The sequence below is a fragment of the Gouania willdenowi genome, chromosome 21, assembly GCF_900634775.1.
Source record: "Gouania willdenowi chromosome 21, fGouWil2.1, whole genome shotgun sequence".
In the NCBI taxonomy this organism is placed as follows: domain Eukaryota; kingdom Metazoa; phylum Chordata; class Actinopteri; order Blenniiformes; family Gobiesocidae; genus Gouania; species Gouania willdenowi.
In genome coordinates, this window is record NC_041064.1 from 8,760,868 (window position 1) to 8,779,150 (window position 18,283).

Here is an 18,283-nt window from a genome sequence, read left to right on the forward strand (position 1 = left end):
CTTGTCTATCCAGTGTCTGTGAGCATTTATTAGTGCATGACTAAAATAAATAAAATAAACTCCTTCACCTTCACCAAGTCAACAAATAACTTTTAGCTTTAAAGTAAGGCTGGAACAAAGATTTTAGAGAAACAAAAAAAACTTTAGCTTTAATTCACTAAATTTGACCCTCAGAGAGTTATAAATTTCACACGACCTCCCTATGCTGTGAAACATTCCTGGTGAAAACCCTGCATTATGTCCAAACTGTCAAACCTCGCACTTTATTACCTCAGCGTTCCCTTAGATGTATTTCTAAATAATTCACAATGTAGAGGATTCATACTAACAACTTTTTATCTGACAATATGTATGTTATCCAAGTAAAATTTGAAAAATAAATCAATACTGAATCGTGATTAATCGATTCGAAACCCTAATAATCAAAATCAAACTGATTCAGGAAACTGGCCATGATACGCAGCTCTATTATTATCTATTAAATAGTATAGATTGTTCTTTGGAAATGTTAGAGAGTGACTGGGCGTGTCTTAACTGCTCCAGGAGCCTCGCCCATAATCAAGGAATGTTTTTTTTTAATTTCCAGCCAAAACCCCAGGGTTTAGTTGCTCTCAAAAGACTCTTAAAAGACTTCTAAGCTATGAAAGTGCTACTGTAAATTGAATTATGTCCAAAACTTATGTCCAAACCATACCAACACAAATGTCGTTTCCCCACTAATTGACTACTACTGTTTTACTTGCATACAAAGGGTGCAAGGTTTGATTTCTGATTACAGCATAAAACGTAAAGTTGTAATGCATGAATAAAATCAGGAAGTAGCAGCTTTGAGAATAAGGCAAATATATTGATGACATTTTAGCTGGCTCCACTCCTACATAACCTCAACATATTATTACCGATTCAATCAAACCTTTTGTAAAATGTTATTTGTAGTGCGACACATTCAAGGCTAGAGATCAGTTGGTCTTATCGCTGCATCGCAGGCTGTGCAAATGCCTGTTTTCTTCTTTAATCTCTGACTAAGCAGGACATTGAAACTCAATATTTGCAGATTGCAAAGCTCTGAGTAAAACAATCGGAGAGTGTCACACTCTGCTTGAGCTGTGAATCTATGCATCCAGGTGTGTCATTCACTTGTTGGTGTATAACTGTTTGATACAAGGTTGAGCTGAAATCTGTCATCTGCCTCATTCGAAGGCCATACACAGCACGAGATTGGATGTAAATCTATATTTTAGAGCAAAAACAAAGGTGCCAAAGACCGGGGACCCCCACTGTTCCTGAAGGTGGTTGAACACAGACATGAACATTGAAGAACAGTCATGTGGAGACACGGTCATCTATAAGGGGGAATAAAGGGGAGAGATTTTTGGGGTCCATCCATAAAGTCAGCAAAATGATGGTCCATTGTTCTATGAATCTGTGATAACCACATTTATTTTTTTATCTGAATAATATCCACTGTTATCCTGGAAGTTTATTAACATTGTTTGCCCCATAGTATGTAGTCATTCAAAGATGTAAATCCTTGTTTTATAAAATGGGTTAAAAGTGACCAAAATGGTGGATATTTTTTAAAATCCACAGAAATTGGTTTAAAGTTGCAAACCAGAGGGGCCTAAAACAAACAGAAAAAGTGGTAAAAAGGGTTCAAAGTGTCAATATTGGCTTAAAGGTAGGAACAATTAGTTTAAACTGGCAAATAATGGGCATGACAAATCATGGTTACATTGGCAAAAATAAGCACAATATATGGTGCAAGGAGGTTAAAAATGACAATAATGAGTCAACATATGTGACATTAGGTGGAAAAATGGTGAAAAGGGTTCATGTGCTGAAAATGTCTTGAAAGTATAAAAAATGTGCACAAAAGGCAATGAAATTGGATGGAGAAGTGGCAGAAATGGGAGTCATGTAGTAAAAATGCTTTAAAGGAGCAAAAATATGGCAAGAAAAAGTGATGGAAATAGGTTAAAATATGGCAAGTTTGGTGTAGTTGCAGAAAAATTTTAAAAATATGCAAAAATGGGCTCAAATTGTTCAAAAAATACAAAAAACTATGAAAATGGTGGTAAACCTATAAGTTATGGTTGATAAAGGATGGCCTTGTCTTTACCAAAGCATAGAATCCTAAAGCAGAGACTTAGCTCATGAAATGAATGCCGTCTGGAGGCTAGAAAAAACGATTTGAAGTTTTTAGGGAGATTCAGGAAACAAGTGTGAGGTCACCTTCAAAAAGGGGGAGTGTGGGCGGGAGGATGAGGAACTGCACAAGTAGGAGAGAGAAGAGAACCTAAACCCAGCAGGGCGCCTCTGAAAGATTACGCGTCAGCAAAGATAACACCTGGGGGACAATTAATAGGTCCACTGGTCCATAAAATATTTCATTTGGATTCATACCCCCAGCCACAAAATCACACACAAACGCATACAAACAAACATCAACAGTGCCCGACACTTGTACATGTGCGTACACACACACAGGGAAGAAAACAAGAAAGAGAGAAAACGGTGGAAAACTTTTGGTGAGGGTAAAATCACAAGCCTCTGCTTCAGCATGAAAGTGGGAGGAAGGAGGCGACGGTGAACCATGTAGGCATCAGCTGCTCTTTATAAACTACAGAGAATATTCAAATGTGAGCCAAGCACAAAATACAAAGTGCAGCTCGCCAACTCAGAACCTAGAGCAAAACAACAATTTAGGTTATTTTCTTAAACGTGTTAACACTCTTTGGTCTTCCTAATTCTCCCACATGCTTTAAACACCAGTAACCCTTGCTGACCTTCTGGTAACTATATTACAACATGAGCCAAAACAAATTGTTCAAGAAAAAAAAAAAATCTAACTGCAATTAGAAAGCGAACATTAAAAAGTGTTTCTAAGAGTTTTTCTGATTGGAAAAAAATATGTCCAGGCCCAATACTTTTTAACACAGATGTCAAACTCAAGGCCCGGGGGCCAAATCCGGCCCTTTAGATCAGAGGTCTTCAACCCCCAGGCTGCAGACTTGTACCAGTCCCATGAATCAATTGGTAGAAATTGAGTTGAGACAATTTTTAATTTTTTTTTCTCAATGCACTTAAAAATGGCTGCAGACATCAGATATATTGCCAAAAGTGCAACTTTATTGCTGTGATCGTCCTCAAGAGGTAAAATGCATAGAACAATCCCAAAATAAAAAGTAAATAAGGCTCTGTCATTCAACAATTTCAAGCTTTAACCCAGGTTTAAGCAAAAGTGCAACAGCAACTTCACAGTAGCTTCAATTTTCTGATTAAGAAATCAGATAACTACATATTTAATAACATTACAATTAAAAAAATAATAAACTCTTCCCTTAGCATCTCAACATAGTGCGAATAAAAAATTAAACATGCTTGTGGCACACATATAGCCCACTAAAAGGGTAAACAAAGAGGAGGCTGGCTCACATCGCGCTATGGTAACCCACAAGGTCGGATCGCAAAGGAGTCTGAAAAACCTATGGTGGGGAAAAGAAATGAAAAAAAATAAAAATTTCAAAACATTTTTTTTAAAACTCGAATTTGCAAAATAAAAATTGTTTTTATCTACAAATTTGATGAATTGATTAAATCAATTTTTTGCCCAGCCCTACAGGAACCATTAAGTTGTACCTCAGTGTGTGATGGCTGTGACCAACTTTGATGTTTTCCATTCCACTACGTTACCAGAAAAAGGTAACGGAGTGGAAAGACCTTGATCATTCAACCCCATGTTAAACAAAAATTAGGGAGAATTTAGCACTGCTAACATGGAAAATTAAGTGAGCAACTGCAACCTTTAAATTCCATGGTTTTCCACATCCCAATTGTGCTCCTAATGAAAATTTCACCCATATATTACAAAGATGGCTCACAAACTCCTACATAAAACCATAAGGAATAACATTCCCTGAAACATGACAGAGTTATTTACCATTTAAACACCGGTTATCAACTTGCAGCTAAATACTAGTATCAATATAACAAGCGACAATCCACCCCTATTGTTGTACGTAGCAATTATACAAGTACATGAAATAGATTGACATGTTAGCACAAGGCACACCAGTGATGTTAATTAACATCTGTATGGATTGTGTGCCTGGAGCTGTAGTTGGCAGTGAGCGAACAGCCCCATCCCACCCAATGAAAGCCTTCTTTTATACATTTCAGATTTATTCTCAAAATATAATATATAAATACACTCTAGCTATGAGTGTCTGTGCAAAGTCATTACAGTTAGAATTGCACTGGCAGATAAAAAAAAAAAAAAAAAATCATCATAATCTTTCACACAATCTTATATTTTTTTTCTTCTTAATTTTCCAATTTAGTTGAAAAAGGTTCTCAACCTTGGGGTCAGGACCCCATTTGCCACTCAGAGAAGGTCACCAGATACCTTCAAAAAATTTGCTCCTTTTAATGCATTTTTGACACATTACTCCTATTTCTGCCACAAATTTCAATTCCTTTTCTGCACATTTCTTCCACTTTCAAGACATTTTCGGCACTTATAAACCCTTTCCACCACTTTTCCACTTAATGTTACGTATGTTGAGACCTATTATTTTCATTTTTAACCTCTTTTCACCATATAACATTATTGCCCGCTGTTTGCCAGTTTAAACTAATTGTTCCTACTAGTGTTTTTGGCCACTCGAATTTGCAACTTTTAACCATTTCCTGTAGTTTTTAAAATCACATTTCACCATTTTTTGTGACTTTTAACTCATTATATTTCAGATTAAAACAAGGATTCACATCTTTAAGATGACTATATACTATAGAACAAATAATAATAAACTCGTAGATAAACAGTAGATATTATTCAGACCAATCAATAAATGTGTTTATCACAAATTCATAGAACAATGGACCATCATTTTGCCGACTTTATGAATGGGCCCCAAATAGCTAAAAAAAAAAACAAATAGTTGCACTTAATATCCATGACCTACTAGTAAGGTGCAGTGTTGAGGTATTTTTCTATAACTTCTTTATCCAAACTATAGGCACGTTATCGTGTGCACGCATGCAAGGGAAAAAAGGCAGGGAACCACTTAGGACGTCTGGTGAACTATAACAATGCAATGCTTAATTATGAGCTTTGTGAAAGCAAATTTTAAAAGATGGCTGTTTCATTCAAATCTATCAACAACAATAAGAATAAATGCTCCATTTGTAAGAGGCTATAAGTAATTGAATTTATGCACCAGAGGTTCAGAACAGCACTCAACACATAAGTCCAATTCCAAGCAATACGCAGCATCCATTTAAGCACTTGGCTGCTCCAGCACTTTGTGAAGGTGTGCTGCATATTAAGTACGGAGGTTTAACCTCAACCTTGAGAGGAGACACTTTGTTCAGTTCATAATAGATTCACTTGGAATGCCGTGCTGTGTATTGGAGAAGGATATTGTACATTGTGTCTTGTAGTATGAAACGATCGAGCCACTTACAGAACGCTCTGAGAGGCTCCAAGCTCCAGAAGCAGCTTAGCAACGGCCCAGTGCCCGTTCCTCACAGCGTCGTGGAGAGGGGAGTCATTTTCATAGCCGGGCGTGTTCAACAGCGCTCCGCTGGAAACCAGAACTTTTACCACTGCCAGGTGACCCAGGTTACATGCTTCGTGCTGAAAGACAAAGCAGAAGAAGCAGCAGTGTTCCTAAGTCAACCTTATGTGTGTAGGTTTTCACTAAGGTTAAAAAAACTATTAGATTCTGCAGAGGATTTGATCAAATGTCAACTGAGCTGAAAACAAGGGAAATCAAACTTCTTTAGTTTTTTAAGTGTAAGTCCACCCTAAAACCCCTTTTTTCTGATGAATATATATTTGACTAGGTATGAAGTGATGTAGTTTATTGATCCTAGTCCCACTCTTCACATATGAGTCCCGTGGTTTTTCCAACCTTTTTTGGTTCGTGACCCCATTTTTATGTCAGAAATTTCTGGCAACCCCAAACATTTTTTTTCTAATCTTAGTTTCTGGTCATGTTTGTTACACTGTAACAAATAAAGAGTAGCCAGAATTAGTTTACAAAGTGACAAGATGCACCAGTTCTCGTATTGTTTTACTGTTTTTGTCTTTTTCTCTTTTGTTGTGTATGATTGTGTTGTTTTCATTTGAAGAAGAATTAAGGAAAATGTAAAATATATTTTGATTAAGCAAATATTTTTAACACATTACAGGGGACCCCATTTAAATTTCAGGCGATCCCAAATGGGTCACGACCCTAAGGTTGAAAAACTCTATTTCAGTCTAATTTTAGCCTTTTAGTTGTAAAATGTGAGTGAATGCCCTCTATGGGTTGAACGCCAACTATTAGAAATGAATTTTGCTATTGGCTGAGATTAGATCAGTGACATCACTAACCGTCACTGTTGGCCCCGCCCCTCCAATAAAAGATGGAAGGATGAACTCGTTTCCTCCTCTCACTGCCCTCAGTGAGCATTGATTGACAGCTCCATGTGGAACTGTGCAGCGCTGTGGGGGCGGGGCTGCTGTGACTGGGCGTGTCTTAACTACTCTAGGAGTAGAGGTTGAACGATATGAGATTTTCAAAGGCCGATGCAGATACCGATATTTTTTTCAAGGACATTGATTATGAAAGACAATTGAAACATTAAGATATAAATGCGGGGTCCTTCCGTCAGTCAAGCCGTGGCTGCAGCTGCCTACACGGGTGCCTGATCAAATATCCTTATCCTATTATATCCTTATCCTATTAAGGATATAATAGGATACGGATATTTGATCAGGCACTATTATATTATATCCTTATCCTATTATATCTGCTTTTTATTTGTAAGCCTATTGGCTTCTACCTCTCCCTTGCACGTGCTATTATTATTTTTTTTTGTTATGTATATTCATACATCCGAATGGATGTTTTTTATGGTCTTCCTTTTTTCCTTTAGGGAGGGGGGGATCATGTTTTTTTAGGCACATAGTACCATTCTATAGCACACTCAAATAACTATGCTACCCTATTTTTTTTTGGAAAATGCAGCAAATACCAAAAAAAAAAACTTAAAAGAAATTTCACTCTGTAGCACACAGTTCATAACGCTTCGATTTCGCCTCTGTCTCTTTAAGAATCTCCAAGCTTGTCAAGCTTGACCGATATATCGGTCGACCTCTATCTAAGAGTAACGCCCATAATCAAGGCAATTTTTGAATTCAGCAAAAACCTGGGGGTGATAAAAAAAAAAGAAAGAAGCAAAAAAAGAAAGAAAAAAGAGGAAAAGAAGAAGAAGAAGAAAATAATGTGTGCACTATGTATTTAATCCTTATTTAACAGTCTTTTTAATGATGAATGGTTTTTTTTCTTTGGTTAGTATTTCTTTCAATCTGTCAAATTTCTTAGTCATGCCCCCCTGGGATCATAAGGGTATTTCTGATTCTGATTTTTCTACTTTCCATGATTTGAGATTGTGCCCTATACAGTAAGTGCATTTCCTCACTTTGTGTTGGCGGACGGAATCAAAAGGTCCCCCAGAGTTCAACTTCAGTCTGAGAGCGTTGTGTGGGAATGCAATGATGAATACATCGGTAAAGTGCAAACACTGCATTTTGGTCTTTCATTTTTCAGGTCATCCTCAGAGCTGTGGAGGAGTCTTATAAATGTACATGCAACACTAATCTACATAAAGCTTTTTAAAAAATCTAATCCATCTATCACTTAAGAGTTTTCTTCTACGATAACTTGCTTCCTATTATTTCCGAGTGAGAAAACTGAAAACAACCGTTTTCATGCAACACTGGACTCTGTTCAATTCTCTTTAGCGCTCGCCATCTGCGCCAAACAAATGTTTATTTTCCTCACAGTCAAAACAGAGAAATGTTGGATCTAAAAATGTGCACATTAAAATCTGGTGAGTTTGTTTGTTTCAGGCTACGACACACACTGAGATGTGGCTGAGACACATGTCTAACCCTGTTACTCTGTGTTTACCAGAATGAAAAAGAAAAAGAGGAGCAATAAAAAGATTCCTTTAGTGACGAGGATTGGAGGCCTTGGAAATTGGAAAGTGAAAACACAATTCTCAATTCACACGAGGAACAATTTGTGCATGAAAAAGTAAGACAATATTAGTTTCTTATCTAAGGAAACCATATTAAAAAAAAAACAAAAAACAAACACTTGCTGTTTGGTAGGAGGAAAAAGGAGAGACAGCAGAAAACTAATAAAGCTTTTAAATGCATTGCTTACCAGAGGGGTCCACCCAGCGTGATCCTTCAGGTTGGGGTCCACCCCCTGTTCCAACAGGTCACAGACGGCCTCTACGTCTCCCTGTGTGAGCGAGCCAACAAACAACAGAAAGAAGAGGACACAACGATGGACATTTGAATGCAACCTTTCCAATTCAGCAGCTGATCCCAGAGAATCAAAGCCTGGCGGTTTATCAATCAGACTCTGCAGTGGGCCATTGATTGGCCTGTCAGGGATCCAGAGAGGGATTACAACTATGTTTACAGGGATTACGATAAGAAGATTTTAATCTGGACAAACCAAAACAGGGATGTTTGATTTTAAGCCTCATATTTTTAGAAAGATGTCACTTATATTTCAAAGATAAAAGATCAATAAATACTGATAAGTTAAGGTTTAATTTATTCAGACAACTGTTCCACAGGAAATTTACTTTGATCTCCTGACTGTTAACTGCCAGTCTTGTTCAGAGGCCTCTGCTGATGGCTTTGATGTTTCCTTGACTTCTGCACAATAATTCAATAAGAACTTGCTGGAACTGTTACGCAGTAGTCAAAAAAACATCAAAATGATCAGCAGACGCCTCTGAGGAAGACTGGCAGTTATATGTTATGGTTTCATTTAGCCAGACAACTTTTCCTCAGAAAAACCACTTTGATCTCCTGACAAGTTTCGAATGACAACTGCCAGTCTTCGTCAAAGGCATCTGCTTATTGCTTTGATGTTGCTTTGACTTTCGTGTAATAATTCCAAATTATTTTTGTCTTTTTTTAATTATTACATGGAAGTCAAAAAAATACCAAAGCCATCAGCAGAGGCCTCTGAAGAAGACTGGCAGTTGACACTCAAAAAATGTCAGTAGATCAAAGTAAATTACCTGAAGAATAGTTGTCAAGATTTTGTTTATTCAATAACTATTTCTCAGGAAATCCACTTTGATCTCCTGACATGTTATTCAAAAAGAAGACAAAAATAATCTTACTGGAATTATTATGGGAAAGTCAAGGAAACTTTAAAGAAAACATCAAAGCGATCAGCAGATGCCGCTAAAGAAAACTGGCAGTTGACAGTCGAAACATGTCAGGAGATCAAAATAAAATTCCTGAAAAACAGTTGTCTGAATAAATTAAACCTTACCATATTATTCAAAAAGAAGACAAAAAGAACTTGCTGGAATTACTGATAAGGTTGATTTTAAATAAAGTCAAATCACACATTTTGTATCGTAGCTTAGCTTAGCAGTAGCATCTGACCTTTATAGCAGCAAGATGCAGTGGGGTCTCTCCTTTGTGGTTCCTCTTCATAAATGCGGGGCTCCCTGTGCTGAGTCGTCGGGTGGAAGCCCGCGGAGAGAGTGGCGAGGTCTTGTGGATGTCTGCTGACACTGGTAATGAAGTGCTGGGACTGGCTCCTTGAGTGGACCCAGGGCCAGTTGAAGGCGGTGAATTAAGGACCACTCTCGACCTGCTAATCAGGCATTTACGCCCCCAGCCTGGAGACGCTCTGGGCCTTTTCGGTGTGCTCTCCAGGTCCCTTTCCTCTTCTCTGGATCTTTTATTGGACAGCTCAGAGGGAGACTTGTCCTGTTCCTGAGGACTGTCATTTGTAGATACTTTGTCATGCTGAGCGACAGAGTGTGACACACTACGACTGGGCGAGGTTTGGGTATTCAAGACAGTAACTACGCTCTGTGGGACAGTCTCCCTCGCTGCGTTCTCAGAGGGACTGAGTTCATTAGGGCTCTTTGGTGGCGCCTCATGCAGAGGCTTGTCAGATTTGACAGCAGGGCTCAGAAATGAAACCCTTTTGCTTGACCTTTTGGTTTGTGCCTTTGCTGGCGTGGTCTGAACCTCCTCTGTGATTCCCCATTCCTTGTTTATGGCCTCCAGCCGCTTCTTACTCTTTTTCTCTTTCGAATAATTCTGAGTGGTGGCACTGGTTGGATTTATTGGAACCACTTTCTTATTCTTCTTCTTGGCGCCTTTTCCGTTGCGTTTCGGAGGAGTGGGAGAGCCACAGTCTTGCGAGGATGAAATGAAATTGAAAACTGACAGGTCCTGTTGTTTAGCATTGCAGGTGTGCGACTTTGCCGCAGGGGTTTCTTCAGATGACCTGCCGTCTGGTTCACCAACATCTGGGGGCTTTTCTAAGGTGCAGCGAACCTTACGGCTGCGGGGACTGAACCAGATTTTGAAGTTCTTCTTCTGTGTAAAGACCGGGCTCCGGGGCCCCACTTGAATCTCAGCTACAGGAGGAGAGTCTGCATTGAAAAATAAAGGAGTGTACAGTCATATTTGGGAACACTGTCTCTGACATCCCTGCCATTTTCCCCTATAAAAGCAACAGATTGGGGTAGCATACCATGAAGCTCAAAGCACAGATTGATTCACAATTATTAACGAGATCTTCCACATTTTTTTTAAACAAATGTGGCCTAAAATTTTTGAAATGTTCTTATTAGAAGATCTATGCCTAAAAAAATGCATTTTTATGCACCATATTTATCTTATTGACTTTTAAAAATGGAACTACTTTTTACCAATTTACAACCTATGTTCCGCCATCTTGAAATGTGATTATTGAGGTCACAACCTGATTTGCCTATAAACATCTTACTGTTTTCTATTGGAGTGAAGCATTTAGTCTGCTTTTTAGCTCAGTTAGTAGCTTTTTTGATCAAAATATCAATTTGTTCTGCTTTTGGTTGCTCTAAATCAGCAATTATCAACTGGTAGGTCGAGGGTGGGTGGGTTGCGGACAGCTGGTCAAAAATAAATAAATACTTAATGTTTCTCATGTTTAATTTGTCTTATTTTGAAAGAAACTTGTATTTTGACAGGCATGCTGTAAAATTCATGTCGCACAGGAAAAAAGATAGATATATGTATGTATATATATTTTTTACCGAAAGAGGATTAAAACGGTTGTGACCCGAAAAAAAATCTCTACGGTTTTGTAGTAGACAATGAAGCAAAGAAGAAGAGCTCTCTTCAGGGACCTTTACACTCCCTTAAACAATGCGAGGCTGATGCTCTGATGGCTAAGGACTGTTGAAAATCTCCCACCCAAAAGGACTTTTATTCTCAGGGTTTGGGCGTCTTCAGCCATCAAAGCATCAGCTGTGCACTATTTAAGGGAGAGTAAAGGCCCCTTAGGAGAGCCCTTCTTCTCTGTTTCCTTGTCTACTGCGAAACCGCAGATTTGGAACTGTCGCCACACAGCGGTCATAGATTATTTTTCAGGTTTCTGGCCTGCTTTAAAGTTTCCTGATTATTTAGAGCAATCAAAAACAGCACAAGTTGTCATTTTGACAGAAAAAGCTGCTAAATGATCTAAAAAGCAGGTTGAATGCTTCACTCCAATAGGAAATAATGGGATGTTTACATGCAAATAGGGCCATGTGACATCAATCACATGATTTCAAGATGGTGGCATACAGGCTCTAAACCGCTAAAGTAGTCCCATTGTTAAAAGTTAAAACAAATATGGTCCAAAATAATGTATTTTGTTAGTTAGGCATAGATCTTCCAATAAGTACATTTTAGGCCACATTTGTAAAAACAGTGGAGGATCCCTTTAATGAGTTTAATGGGCCTGAGTTATCACAGGCATTTCCTAGATTGTGACAAGATGATTAAAGACAATAAAGCACAAGAACAAGCAACTGCTACAAACCGTCAGAGGCTTAAAACAACATTTACAAACTCAGTCAACGAAAAGAAAAGCAAAAGATAACGAATGAAACGCAAGGATTTGACAAGATTACTCTGTAATCATCCTCACAAGCTGCGTTGGTGCATCGCTCCCATTCTACCTGATTGTTCCTCAGGATTGAACAGGGATTCTAAGCCGCTGAAGAGCTGTATGATGCTGCTGAGCTGCCGGTTCATTTGAATGTCCTTCACCCACGCAGGACTATGGCAGACCACGCAGCCATCACCAGCCCGGGGGCCAGCACAGGACCTACAGGATAAGATAAATACATTTTAGATCAGTGGTAAACATTCCTGTTGTGTATCCAGTGCAGTTATTGATTTAATTATGGTAGTAGCGAGTACCTGTTAGAACGTTCAAGGTTAAAATTATACAGTGGAAAACCTATTATCATTGTAAGGCCTTCACAGAAATCAGAGAATATAACCCTCACTGACATGTTTTGAAGGAATATCATATTTTTCACCATATCATTGCCCATTAGATGGAAGAATAAGAGTTCAGAAGAGATAAACATACAAATGTGTTAGATGATGTGCAAAATCTCATAAGATAATGTTATGTCATTGATGACTCTACAGTGAATTTATTGTCCCAGCATTTGTCTGAAAATTCAAAAATATAAAGATTTCATTGGAATTATTCACTTGAATTTTAATTTTTAATATCTGTATCATATCCAAACATAAATATGAATATCATTGCAAAAAACAAGACATAACAATCCAACTAGGGATGCAAAATAACAGGATTTTTTTTTACTTTCCACGGGAATTAACGAAAAGGAAAAAAAAAAAACAGGGACTTTACAAAATTTCAGGTTTTTCCTTAACACGCATGTTCAATGTAATTTGGAAAATAATAAATATGTTTTAGCATAATTTAAAATATCAGCAATAGTTATTTAAAATTATTATTATTAACAACCAATAAATAATTTCCATGTAAATTTAATTTTTTTGAATATTCCCCAAAATTTCTGTGGAAATTTCTCCCCCTTTGCAACTCTACTTCTGAAGCATAGAAAAATACAATTATGTACAGGTTTAACTTAATTAATCCCTATTAGAAGATATTGTATTTATTGTATGAAATTGTTACAAAGGTGGAAGTGGCACAAATACATCGCTTCATTTTTTTAAATTTATTTAAGTAGGGACATTACATATCACTGAACATTCAACAAATGTAAATATGTCAGATTATAGTCATAGGCCAATTTCCATCTGTTGTCCCGAGACAGGCTGAAATTTGGCTCAAACTATTTCATAAAAACATTTTTTAGGGGTCTGATATTGTGAAAAAAAATATTGAAAAAAACTCAAATAAAGGATAAAGGACACTTGAATTCTTTAATAACTGAAACAATCAGTGGTTGTGGATTAGAATGCTTAAATCAAAAATAAATAACATTCTGTGACATTCTGTAACTCTTGAAGGCAATCTCAGCAATAAAGTTGCACTTTTGACAATATACCTGATATTGCAGTAATTTTTAAGTGCATTGAGAAAAAAAATTGAAACTAATTTTTTTCTTTAAAAAATCTGAGATTTTTTTTTCAGGCAAAATCGACCAGCACTACGACAACTGTAAGAAAAAAATCAGCAGACCCAAGACCAGTTTAATGAAAATGAGATGTTGAAAAAGCACAGTGAAAGTTCCATCATGTTTCTGGCTTCTTCTTCTTCTTCTTCTTCTTCTGCTGATTTAAGGACGAATGAAGGACAGAAGGGAAAACTCAGGGTGCAGAAACTTTAACACAACTACAAATCTGCTTTCTTTTTATTTGAATGAATAAATCTAGTGGTGCTTCACAACTTCAGGAGCCTTTAAGGTAAATACAAAAAAAGCAATACGGAAAATTGCTTTCCTGACTGATTGATTTTCAAAATAAACTGAAGTAAATTGCACTGTGTTACACCTATTGTTCACTTTCTATTATTACATTGAATTCTAAATCAATGTAAAAACCAGTTTGTGTTTTGATCACTTTGAGCTTCATTTTCTGGCTTTCTTTCTTGAGGCTCAATAGAATGAAATAAAATGTTTTAACAAACACAGTAACATTTACGAAAACACTGTTGCCTTGGTTACGCAGTATTTTCAACACGAGAATCATTTCTGGGAGGAAAAAGCTTTTCGTTGTGACCTCTTTGTGGAAATTTATATATTTTTTCAAAGCCAGGGCAACATACAGTGGGCTTTCAAGGCCAATTTAGACGTTCTAGTGATCTGTCCGGATTCCAGCATTGACAATTTGACATTGGAAAAGAACAGAGCCATTGTCATCACTATTAGCAACACTTGCGTTGGTCAAAAAAAAAAAGCCATACACAGTGGAGTTCTTTCTCAATGTAATGACCGTAACGCAGGGGACATTACCTGCACAGCATATGCTCACATGTTCCCAGGCACACGGGTTCCTTCATTAAATTCGAGCTGGAAAACAAACAAAAAAAAAAGAAATATTCAAAGGGTTTAGTGTCGTTTTTACAGATAGTTAAGTATTTATTTCAAAGAAAGCAGGAGAGGAGCACATAGTCCATCTTTTTACAACACAATGCCAGCATATTGTATTTATAATAATAATAATATGGACAGTGTGGATTTTCAGAGCTCTTCAATCTCAATTTGAGCATATAATGCAGAACAGAGCGTTTCTTATCAGTACATCTTAGCCAACTAATGAGCCATTTCTTCAACTAATATTTAAGATTGTAGATTTTATTTCCCCTAAAGACCAGAAGAAGTGAAGTATTCAGCTTATTATTCAGTAATCAGCTCTGCCAAGGAGGCAATATTTTTTACAGGCATTTATGTATTTGTTTGTTTGTCTGTTAGCAGGATTAAGTGAAAGGTACTTAACAGATTTTGGACAAATATTTAACCAAAAATAGAACATATGCCATGAATATTCCATTTTATTTTGGATCATAATACCGATTGTGGATTAGTTTAGAAAAAATAGATTAATCATGAAGACTCATCATCTGTGAAATTTAAAAATGAATGGCTCGGTTCATAATTGTTCAATCTTTATGAAATTTGACTCGGTTATTTCGAGTTTGTTGCTCATTTACCCCAATTTTCATCTGGATCAGATCCGAATTAGGCATTTCATTGGGAATTTTATTATTTCTTTCTAAAAAGGGGTGTCTATACATTTGGACCTACTGTATTGTTATTGGAAATAACAATATTGAAATAAATGAACATTTCTTATAGGGGGTATTTGGCAATTGGCGGAGCTTTGTGGACAAATTTGTTGGTACCCTTCATGAATTAAAATTAAAAACCCACAATGTTCAATGTGTAAACAAAACACAGAAAAGTAATAATAATTAATCAGTGACTTAATGCTGTCACATGCTTGTATGCGCTGCAGCGAGTATCAAGGTGGATAACAACTACACTAGGACCATATAAAATCCATGTTAATCTAATAACGGAATCGAACAATGAAAAAGGAATCTACTGTTGAACAAGGAATTGGACAGAATCGGGTTTAAACGCCATCACCGTGAGGCAAAGGATGTTTTTTTATGCGGATATGTCCTTCACATTCTCATCTTCGCTGCTTCAAACACCACCTAACCACCGTCTAACCTGGCAAAAAACTACGCGAATCATCCCTGACTCCTAAATCAGAGCCAACCAGTGCCCGCTTAACTTTATTGCGTCTGTAAAGCTCTGTCCGTTTCTCGTGTAGCGTTGCTGTGCTCCGTGGAAACATGATCAGCTTCAATCAGTTTTACCTGCTCAGAGCGTTTGATCAACATCTCATCAGAGCTACAGAAGATCTGTGGATAAAAATGTTCTGCTGTTGTGGACTAGACCATCAATGCCAGGGATTATAGAGTCAGAAACATCGTAGGTTAGTGATATTTTAAATTAGGTTAATTTAAATTAAGTGGAAAACTTAATCAATAAACCTGATCATTTTCAGTAAACCATTGACATCTTTATATGACATGAATAATTAAAAAGGAACAGTCAGAGTAGTAGTAGTCAGTACAATTGATGTTGCCTTTTAATTGTACAGTATCTTAATCATTATTTTAAATTACATTTTTATTTTTGACATACATTTTTGTTTAATTATGCTTTTTATTATTATTTATTAGTATTTATTTTGTTTCCTCACAGGAGTTAAAAACTAACATTTTCTGAAAAAATTGATAAATATTTCTAAAAAAATAAAAAAATAAAAAAAACCCAGATATTTAAAAAAAAAAAAAAAAATGTATGTGTAAAGCAGAATTTGAAAAAAATAAAAATAAAACCCATATGCATTTAAAGGTATAAAATGTTGTTAAAAATCGTAAATCGAATCGAAATCGCAATATCTGTCAGAAAAATCGCAATTATGTTTTTCGTCAAAATGGTGCAGCCCTAATTCAGACATTACCGGTAGATACATCAAGTAGATCAACACAGAAAAAGAAAAATATGCGTGGTGTGCTTATATTTTACCTAATGTTTGTTGTGTGAAAGCTATGTCACCTCCATGTATATCATATAGCTCAGGGTGATCAGCCTTTGTCCATCCCATTGCTCATTGTAACACAAGTTACAACTACATTGACAAAGTGACACAAATATGTGAAAATATGTGCAGATTCAGTCTCATCTTTGTGTGGACTATTAATGTTACACTCATTTAAATCTCATTTGTGGTTTATTGGATGTTTATAAAAATTGAATGGCAGATAGAGGTTGAATAAACTTGAATTACATCAGTTAACTTGATAATTGTTTATTTTAACCCAAATAATTTTACGTTTAGAATATCTTACAACATTGCACTAGTAATGACATGTTTCTTTTACTACTCTCAGACAATGTTTAGGCATTCTGTACCTACGTTTTGGGAGGTATAAATATCACCCTCTCGCTTTTTTTGTGATATTAGATTCTGTTTCTATGTTTCTAATAATAATTAAAAAAAATAAATAAAAAAAATAAAAAAAATATATAGAAGTAACACATTGCACCAGATACTTTTAGAACGTCTGTATTCAATAAGCCTTTTCACGCTCTGGAACTGCGCATGCGCAGACATAACGCGTAAACTATACTCAGATGCACTTGAATGTGGTTTAAGCTAACAAAGTAGAGATCTGAAACAAATGGATTAGTTTGCATGTTTTAAAGAAATATGACTTTTGAATAATACATAAGTACCCAATAGCGTCACTTTGACGATAAATGTACAAGTTTGTCACAAGATAAAATGGGCTCCATTTCAATTGTAACACTGAGAATACAGGCTGTTTACAAACTTACCATTTTGAGCAAAGCAGGAGTCGACGAAAGTTCGCCACTGCTTCCTTAGTCCTGCTCCAATAATTTGTCTGAAGAGAGGAACCAGGTTCTTCCATTGTGGCCGTAAAATAAAGATAATATAGTGTCTTTCTCTGACACCTCAGACACGACGAAGCAACCAAAACAGACCGACTTCCGCCTTCCTTGCATTTCCCGCCAAAGATTTACGGAAGTGACTGTCGGTCGACGTCACATTTCAAATTAAAAGTAAGTACAATAACTTTTTTTCCTGTACCTCCAAGTAACATACTGTGATGCTTTTAATTCTCTCATTTATTGTATGCATGATGCCTCCCTGGCTCTGTTCTTTATTCCATTATTTGTGTTCTTCTGAATTTCTATGTAAATATCGGATTTTGTCAATAACATTTGAAAAATTCTAATAAAAACAAAAAAATAAAAGAAAAAATGTGAATACAATCCTGCCAGTGGTAATTGAATCAAACTGTGGCAAAGGTGCATTGTGGTTTATGTGATTTGCTATGTAACAATTAGCTTTAATTTACAAAATGTTTATGTCAAAGGTAATTTACATCTAGACTATGTATTTGTTATAGCTGTAATGTATATATATATATATATATATATATATATATATATATACACCTTTGGTTCTTATTACTTTAGATCATTTCCCTCACATTTTCTGCACCATGGTCTTGCATGGAATTGAATACAATAAAATTGATGCAGAATTATGAAAAAGCAGTCAACAATATTATAATTTAGTTTTTGTTTTCTGGGTGATGATGGATACATTCATATTCAAAATCTTGTAGTGTCTTTTTTTGTCACTTCTTTCCCATATTTCTTATTTACTTACACATCCATCCATTCGTTACTTACAGGTAAACAAGTTAAACTGTTTTCCATTGCCCAATCTAGAAAACTTCATAACTAGATATGAATAGAATTTGCCTCATTGAATAATGAAAAAACAAAGAAACAAAAGAAAGAAAAAAAAACACTTGTGTGACATTCTTTCGGCCCATTTGAACAATACAAACAATAAAAATAGACCAGG

The 18,283-nt window shown here is 36.3% G+C and overlaps 1 protein-coding gene across 1 annotated transcript in view; it reads right to left on the reverse strand.

The window, feature by feature from the left end:
- The window catches only part of bard1 (BRCA1 associated RING domain 1), a 34,107-nt gene extending 16,720 nt beyond the window's left edge, over positions 1 to 17,387 (reverse strand). Inside the window, exons 1-6 of the mRNA XM_028435724.1 lie at positions 17,221 to 17,387; positions 14,317 to 14,373; positions 12,034 to 12,182; positions 9,473 to 10,479; positions 8,220 to 8,300; positions 5,466 to 5,638 (exon numbers count right to left, since the gene is read on the reverse strand). Coding sequence (XP_028291525.1) covers positions 5,466 to 5,638; positions 8,220 to 8,300; positions 9,473 to 10,479; positions 12,034 to 12,182; positions 14,317 to 14,373; positions 17,221 to 17,315 — 1,562 coding nt within the window. The 5' untranslated portion in view covers positions 17,316 to 17,387. The remainder of the gene's footprint in view (positions 1 to 5,465; positions 5,639 to 8,219; positions 8,301 to 9,472; positions 10,480 to 12,033; positions 12,183 to 14,316; positions 14,374 to 17,220) is intronic.
- Between the last annotated feature and the right edge of the window lie 896 nt (positions 17,388 to 18,283).